This window comes from Thamnophis sirtalis, unplaced genomic scaffold (assembly GCF_051295495.1).
Source record: "Thamnophis sirtalis isolate CommonGarterSnake01/CBP01778 unplaced genomic scaffold, rThaSir2_p1.2 scaffold_1, whole genome shotgun sequence".
Classification (NCBI taxonomy): Eukaryota; Metazoa; Chordata; class Lepidosauria; order Squamata; family Natricidae; genus Thamnophis; species Thamnophis sirtalis.
The window spans coordinates 13,718,510-13,727,097 of record NW_028261381.1 but is presented as its reverse complement, the minus strand read 5'-3'; the positions used below and the strand labels follow the sequence as shown (position 1 = coordinate 13,727,097).

The 8,588-nt window shown below is 32.5% G+C and overlaps 1 protein-coding gene across 1 annotated transcript; it reads right to left on the bottom strand.

Annotated features, from left to right (window-relative positions):
* Positions 1-878: 878 nt before the first annotated feature.
* Positions 879-8,588, bottom strand: MSTN (myostatin). Its single transcript, XM_014059699.2, has 3 exons — positions 8,234-8,588; positions 4,096-4,469; positions 879-1,259 (listed from the first exon to the last, which is right to left on the bottom strand). The coding sequence occupies exons 1-3, from the start codon at positions 8,583-8,585 to the stop codon at positions 879-881; spliced, it is 1,107 nt and encodes a 368-aa protein (XP_013915174.1). The 5' UTR covers positions 8,586-8,588.

Here is an 8,588-nt window from a genome sequence, read left to right as displayed (position 1 = left end):
ATAATTTTATAATTAAGTACTTTTGATTTTTTAATCTTGTCAGTAGATATTTGCTACAATAAGGACCACACATAAGCACACACAAACTTTAATTAAAATTTCCATGCTTTGTGAATAATTAATAAACTATAATTTAGAATCCTATTTATTGTGCTATATGTGTCATGAACATTAATGCCTGAAACCCTGTTGGTGTGCATTGTTCTACTACAGTATTCAGTTTACGGTAATCTTATTTTGGGTTCTTGCAACAAATAGTTAGGATTGCATATTGAATCTACTGTGATAGCACCTTTGCCAGAAAATAATTAAAATAGTAATTATAAAAGGAATGAAAAGACAATGAAATTATCATAATTTGTGGATGTATCTGCACTGTGGAATTTCATCTTATCTGTTTTTATACTATAAAATCAATTCAAGTCTTTTGAGGATAATTCAGTGCTAATCATCATTCTGTATTTTGCCAGAATATCCTCTAGTGTAAATATAACAGTAAAATAAATTGTTAAGACTATGTACTATATTAATAAACTCCTTTGAATTCTTTGGAATACAAGGAGGAGTAACTTCATATATTCCTATTTGTTAATATATGATTATAGCTCTTTTCATAGCAAGTAAATCATAAAATCTTGAGCGGTTGATTGTAGTTTATCATATTCATTGATTAAAAAACACCACTTGCATTAAAAAATGTCTTTCAGTTCATATATTGTATTTTGCCTGTTAGGAAATCTTTACAATAGCCTAAATATAACCTATAAGAGGTAGGCCTTATTGTTTAAAAATTCACAGTTTTCAAAATTGCTGAAGGGAAATATATACAAATATTGGTAAATTCCATATTTTATGAAGCAGCAAACTTAATGCCGAATTCATGAGCAGCCACAACGATCTACTACCATAGCTGGTATTTTCCCATATATTATTTGTTCTTTTCCATTGAAATACAACATATTTATTGGAGACATCTTAGTAGGTGTGCAGCAAGGGCCTGCTGAACCTCTTGGATTTGCTTGATGTACCAGATGAGTATGTGGATATTTTTGTAAAAATACAAATTCACATTCTCCAGAGCAGTAGTTTGCTTTATATCTTTTGGGTGCAATAATCCAGTCCCATCCAAAGGCTTCAAAATCCACTGTCAATGGGTAACGACAACATCGAGATTCTGTTGAGTGTTCGTCACAGTCAAGCCCAAAATCTCTACGTGATCTTTTTGGCGTATCTGTAATCTTGACCTCTAAAAAAGGATTCTATAAATAAAAGAAAATGAATAGTATGTTGGGAAAAGATAAATTACTCAACATTTTATATAGGATATATATTTTTCCGTGACCTGACAAATGTGCGCCCGACAACAGCGCACCGACAAAACTGCAGCGATAAAACCGCGACATTGACAGCGCGCCCACAAAGGCGTGCCGACAAAAGAGCGCTGACAGAAGCGCGATTAGGGTAAAGGTAAGGGTTAGGGTAAGGGTTAGGTTTAGGGTTTTTACGTTGTTTTCGCGTTGTTTGTTGATGGCGCGTTTCTGTCGGTGCTCTTTTGCTTTTTTTGTGCACGCCTTTGTCGGTGAAAACCATATTTTTCTATCTATTCTCTGCCATTTAAATACTGTCCTTTTGAATGTCCAATTTTGACTACAAAATAATGACCTCTTGCAACTGATTCTAGTAATGTTTGTATAAACTTTATTTTTGCAGATAAATTTTAAAATTTGAACTGTAACAAACATCTCTTATCCACTGAATGGTCTCTAGGAACTACAAATACTTGTATCTTTGAGTTTCTTGACCAGCAGCAACCTCTAGTACATGGCAATTTATTTTAGAAAACCAAATGTATTTTCATGCTGTTCAAAAAAATGAAAAGAATAACCATTGTTTTAATAGAAGAACAAGATTTTTTTATTTTTATTTTTTTTACAATTTTCCATGTTTTCCAATCTCTTCCAAAAGACCGCTCACTTCTCTGAAACAGAATATAGGGTGAATGGGGAAGTGTATGGTAAAATATTTCTTCCCACAAAGAACATCCAGTCTATAGATGTATGAATGTAATTTAAATATTCACCTAGCAATTGTCAAGTTTTAAGCAGAGGAGCATTTAGTTACAACTATTTTCTTTTGTCAATCATATATAAGATAATAATAAGAGTAGCAAAGGGGAAATGGATTGTATTGATTACTTAATTTTAAAATCTGTATTTTTCTGTGTTCTAAATATCCATAAAGTTTCCCAAATTTATCACAGAGTGACAATGTACCGTATGTTTATATACTTTACCTCAAGGATTTATTCCTCAAATAACAGCACTTCAGAACAAATAGCAGTTCTGAGTTAGATTTTCACTTTCTTTTCTTTGTATCCCTAAAGTATTTGTCTCAAACTTTATCTATCTGTCTGTCTATCATCTACCTACCTACCTACCTACCTACCTACCTACCTACCTACCTACCTACCTACCTACCTACCTACCTACCTACCTATCTATCTACAGAATGGAACAGATTATCTAGTTACAAACCAGTTATCGGTTATATATACTTTCTTCAGTGGAAATGTATGATTATATGTCTATGTGTATTGTTATATTTACTATTAAACTTGTTTCATGTTTTCTAAAACTACTTAGAAGATCAGGTACCCCACATTTAAATATTTATAAAAATATTGAAAACATTAAAACCATAGCAGTTTTTCCAACAGAATTGATTTATTGCTAGCTGGCTACAATTATTTTAAAATAGCTCTATTTAATCATGTTTACTGTATTTAATTTAACAAAAAATCATAATAGTTAACTGAAATAGAAAAATTAAACAGCATCTGTTAGAAAATGAAAATGGAATTATGCTTATTGAAATATAACGTAACGGGTTTACAATTTTTGGTAGTTATTTAGTCTCTGATGTTATAACTATTGCAGAATGAATAGAATAGTTGCAAAAGAAACTGATGAGCAAATGAGCAATCCATTGAAAGTCTCCTTTCATTAAGTAAGTGATATCATTTCCTTACCAATGTTATATCACATGAGATGTCAGAACTTTGAACACTACTTTTCTACAATTTAATGAAATGACTTCAGGATGCGCATTCTATTCAATTGTATATAATAGTAGAAAGGATAGGCAGTGTTTCTTTCTGTCAATTCCTCTCACAGTGGCAGAACTATAGTAATCTGGTGAGTTAGTGTGGTCTAATAAATTAGAATGGCAAAATACATTTTTATAAAACATTACACAATAATGTCACAATTCTTTCATTTAAATTAGTAATTCACAATTTTAATATATAGATATATAGTATATAGATATCCTAACAGATAGTAGGGTGTATAGTGATTTTCATCCATTATTTATTGTAGATATTTGATATTATTGTTTATAGTGGATGCTTGATGTTTACATTTACTTTGAAAATTTTATTGTTTTACGCTATTGTTTGGCTGGGAATGTATTCATATGCCACAATGCATAGGAATGAAATTAGCAAAACATAAACTTGAAAAATAAATTTGGCTAATAAAGGCTGTGCATAGCATTCAGCATTCAGGTTTTGAAGCAGCTATGCAAATCTTGCAAAAGATGTAGAGGCTTTAACAACTCTAGGGGAGATGTTTCATTTCTGCTCTCCATTGCAAAGCACTTTTTTCTCAAAGCTACCAATTGCTACTATTGTAATGGCTCTCTACCTCTGATATCAGAAGCAAAATGCATAACATGTTTCAGAGAAAAACAACACAAGAAGGCTATTTGTTGCTGTCTGTTTTGTAGGGTTTTCCTAGGTATCTTATTGTCCACTATTGGAACCATGATTTTAAGGATATACATTTTGCTCTACATAATAAATATTATTAGCTTCATTGACAGAAAATTAATAAGGGTCATATTTAATTTTACTCGATTAATCTGCCAAAGTTTTCCTACTACAGTCCTAAACAAAATGATCTAGAGATAAATTCCAGGAATTTCAATGCCAAGTAAATATGCTTATAATCACCACCTTTAAAAAGCTCTGAGGGTTTTTTGCTCATTACTGATACCAAGTGACAAAAATGCTGAGGGCTTTAAAGAAGAACTTACCAAGCCTTCTTCTCCTGGTCCTGGGTAGGTCACTGCAATATCTCTTCCCTTTTCATTCAAAGCTTTGATTTCAATGCCCAAGTTGGATTCAGGTTGTTTAAGCCAATTTTGCAAAATAGTCTTCACATCAATGCTCTGCCAAATACCATTGCCAGGGTTCATGTCAAGTTTCAAGGATCGAATTGCAATCGAAGATGTACCATCTTTCATAGGTCTGATGAGTCTCAGGATCTGCACAAATATTGTTGTAGGCCTCTGGACTTGTCTTAAGTAAATCCACAACTGGGCTTTAACTACTCTGTTATACTGTATTTTAGAACTAAATTTAAAGAAGCAACATTTGGGTTTTCCTTCCACAGGTATAGGAAAGTCAGCTATAAGTAAATGGATAAGAAAAGAAAACTTGCTTGCAAATGAAAAATATTTTTTAAAAGTATAATATTTCATGACTGCAGATTGGCAGTACAAGAGCAAGGAGGTTCATTCTGAATTGTGGGAATGATCCATAAAGTATGCCATTTCAAAGATCATCTCCATAACCCAATGCCCCATATTATACCATTTCTTCCTACATTATGAGGTTACTATATTCTTTCCACATGCTCTTGATATGAAGTTAATTTTTATGGTCAATCTCAAAGAGTATAATTTCTATGTAGAACCAATGCATCAAACTGTTTACCACATAGACACAAGCTTGTTGCAAAAAAAAGTGATTCTTTTTTTCCACTGAAGTTGATCACACTAAATAAAAAGGAACAGTGAAAAAATGCATATTGTTTACTGCTGCAGAAGGAGGGAATCTGTGCCTTTGAGTACACAAATACAACTCCCTGCATCTCCAACTTTTACATCTCTCATCATGGACCAACTTGGATTGGACTTCTAAGAATGATTGACTCTCAGTATCTGGGTGTACTCCATCCTTGCCACAGGAACTGTATTGGACTTCGGATGCATGCTATAATCTCTTTATTGCTATTTATTTAGTAAGAATAAAAATTAAATTACTGAAGTTTCTAAACTAGTTTAGAAACTAAACTAGTTCACAGTACTCGTAACATACAATAATTATTTTAGAAATGGCCCTATGGAAGCACATACAGGTAGTCCTCAACTTACAATAGTTCATTTAGTGACTGTGCACTGAAAAAAGTGACTTGTGACCATTTTTTACACTAATGACCATTGCAACATCCCCATGGTCACATGATCAAAATTCAGATGCTTGGCAATTGGTTCATATTTATGACGGTTGCAGTGTTCTGGGATCACGGGATCAGCTTTTGCAACCTTCTGACAAGCAAAGTCAATGGGGAAGCCATATTCATTTAACAACTCTGTTATTAACAGCAGTAATTATTCACAACAACTATTGTAAGAAAGCTTGTAAAATGAGGCAAAACTCATTTAACAAATTCTTTTAGCAGCATAAATGTTGGCCTCAATTGTGGCCATAACCTGAGGACTACCTGTAGTAGAAAAATGCAGAACTTTGAAATACTAAAATTAGAATATTCTAACTTTATTAAGTCTAAGACAGTGTTTCTCAACCTTGGCAACTTGAAGATGTCCGGACTTCAACTCCCAGAATTCCCCAGCCAGCTGGCTGGGCAATTCTGGGAGTTGAAGTCTGGACATCTTCAAGTTGCCAAGGTTGAGAAACACTGGCCTAAGAGATTTAAAAAAAGCCCTGTGGGACAAATTCATTAAATCTTAAGAAAACTAATGAAAATATTTAATCCAAAAGCTGCAGAGTAAATTAAAATGTTCATAATACTAGCATATGCATAGATTTTTTTAAAAATTTATCTTTCAGCCTAGTATTCCATGTTTTGCAATGTGCTGTGTTCTTGTGAAAAATTAAGTATAATCTTTATTGTCAATTGTACTTAAATACAACGAAATTGGTTAATTACTTAAGAAGAAAACAGATTGTAAGTACTCCCTGGGATTCTTTGGGAGTTTATTACTTAAAGTAACTGACCAGCTGTACAAGTCACTCTTTGAAAAACAATTTACCTAAGAATACATATGCATGCCTGCAGGATGTCTTTCTTATATGTGCCTTGGTGTGATATGGATTATATTAATAGAATCACATCACTTCAGTGTACAGAAAACCATACCTGGAAGGCATGTTATATGTGCTTGTAATACATTACTATTCTCAATAGTAGCAAGAGTGCTAAAGTTGCACTTATTCTTTGTCTCTTTTTATCCATGACTCTGCCTCCTGATTGGGGTGAGATTTGGGACAGATCTGGAGATTATAACAGAGCACATCAAATTGCACAGCACAGCTTTGTGCCTGAATGCCTTGCTGTGATGTAACTAACAGCAGTGTTTAAATTCTTCTTATAATCCTGGAAGTAAGATCCACTGAAATATATTCTTGAAGATAAAACTCCACCAGATGTACACATTTAACATAATGAAAATGAAATGAAATGAATGAAATTCATTTTCATCACAAATGAAAATTCAAATAAATAGAAAAAAAATTTTTTTCCAGAAGGTTCTCCAGTCTACAAAAGTGAATAATTTTTGAAATGATTTGCAGGCATTTTGTAACAAAAGCAATTTAACTCCTTCTTAATACTTACGATTATTCTTAAATAGATTTAGATTATTGCATTTAGATAAAATAGATGCTATTCTTAGTATTATATCAAATGAAATCTCAGTATAGTATATCACTTCTGTCTGCTGGTAGCAAATCTGTGTCATCTGGGCCTAAGTTTTCATTTTACAATATTTCATCATTGCCTTAAGTGTTATTCTGAAGACAGCTGCCATGTCCAACTTTAGCTAATGAAGAACATAGGATACTATAATATAAATTCAGCAAAGATACTTGATAGGAGCTGTGGCAGATGCGTAGCACTAAGGCAATAACGAAGAAATGCTCATTCAATAAATAACTTCATTTCTTCTTAACATAACTAATGTTTATTCATAAACATTAAATATAGCACTGTTGATAATTAAGGAGTGAGTTTCATTATGTGGCTGATAAAACTATATAGTTTGTGTTCATTGATGTCTGTTGTCAAGACCATGAGTTAGAAAAAGAAGTATATATAACAGTTGAGCTCAGGTTGTAGTGAACTTTTTGTATACCACTTAATTGATTTTCCAATCAATTAAGTGGTTCAAAGGGAAAGGCTTCATTAGGACAATTTATCTGAAAGTGGATTCCAATGTTTTGAATAGAATTATACTGGAACAAGGATTCAGGGTGAAAACCTTGTGGATATTTATCTTGGTAGTGAATCGTAATCACTCTGAGGTGAAATTGAATTGGTTCTCCCAATATATGATGTCATAGTATTTGTTATGTTATTCCTGACTGGTTGATATTATGTAAATACAAAAAAAATTAGAATAATTAAAAAAGCACAAACTAAAGGAACAAATCAACATAACTTTTAATGGTGTACACAAACTGTATGGTAAACCAGTTTGCTGTAGTGGCTAAAACACCACACTAGAACCTGGGAGCCTATGAGTTATATTCTCACCTAGGTAAAAAGCCAGTTAGGTAACTTTGAGCCAGTCATTCTCTCCCAGCCCTAAGAAGCAGGCAAGAGCAGATCACGTCCCCTCTTGCCAAAAAAAATAGTCCATGGACTAGTCCAGGCAGTTGCCAGGAGTCAAAAACTAAATCAAAAGCATCAAAAATAAAAACAAAAACCTACAGAATTGAAAAATGATTTTTACATAAATATTTTAAAATTCCAACTAACATATCTCTGTAATAAAAACATTAACATACGATACATATGGATACATATGGATTGGAGTGATGATATTTGTTTTGTTTCATTTATGTGAATGTATTTTGTTTTCCACTTTTCAGAAAAAAATGTTTTCAAAACTAGGCTCTTCAAAATGTTTCAGTATGTTTTTTCTATGTATTTTTATGTCTTTTCTCTATATTTCTTTTCATATCTACGGCAAACATGTTTATTGTAGAATAGTTTTTATAAGAAAATATCTTTTAAATATCTTTTAAAAATAGTGTCACTGTATTGCATGCTTTAGAAAGCAGTTTGTTTGAAAAGTCTGAAATGTGGCTTCTCAGCACAAAGACAAGTGTTTGTTAATAAAGGAAATATTAACAAAAATTACTTACAGTCTGTAGGCATTGTAATAATAGTTTCTGTTGTAGCATGATAATCATCATCTTCTAAAGAGTCATCACTATTGTCATCTCTCTGGATATCATACTGATCAATCAGTTCTTGTAGTGGAGGAGCTTTAGGTAATAGTTGCCTTATAATATCCCGGCTAATGTTAGGTGCTTGTTCTAGACGCAGTTTACTGAGGATCTGGATTTTTATAGCTTCTATTCTTGAAGATTTTGTATTCTGCCTCCATGTACATGCGCTGCATAGTCCACCTTTTTCTGTATTCTCATTTGCCTGATTACTTTCATTAAGTTCCACAGGTATGATTAACATGAAAAGATAAATACAGAGATACATTTT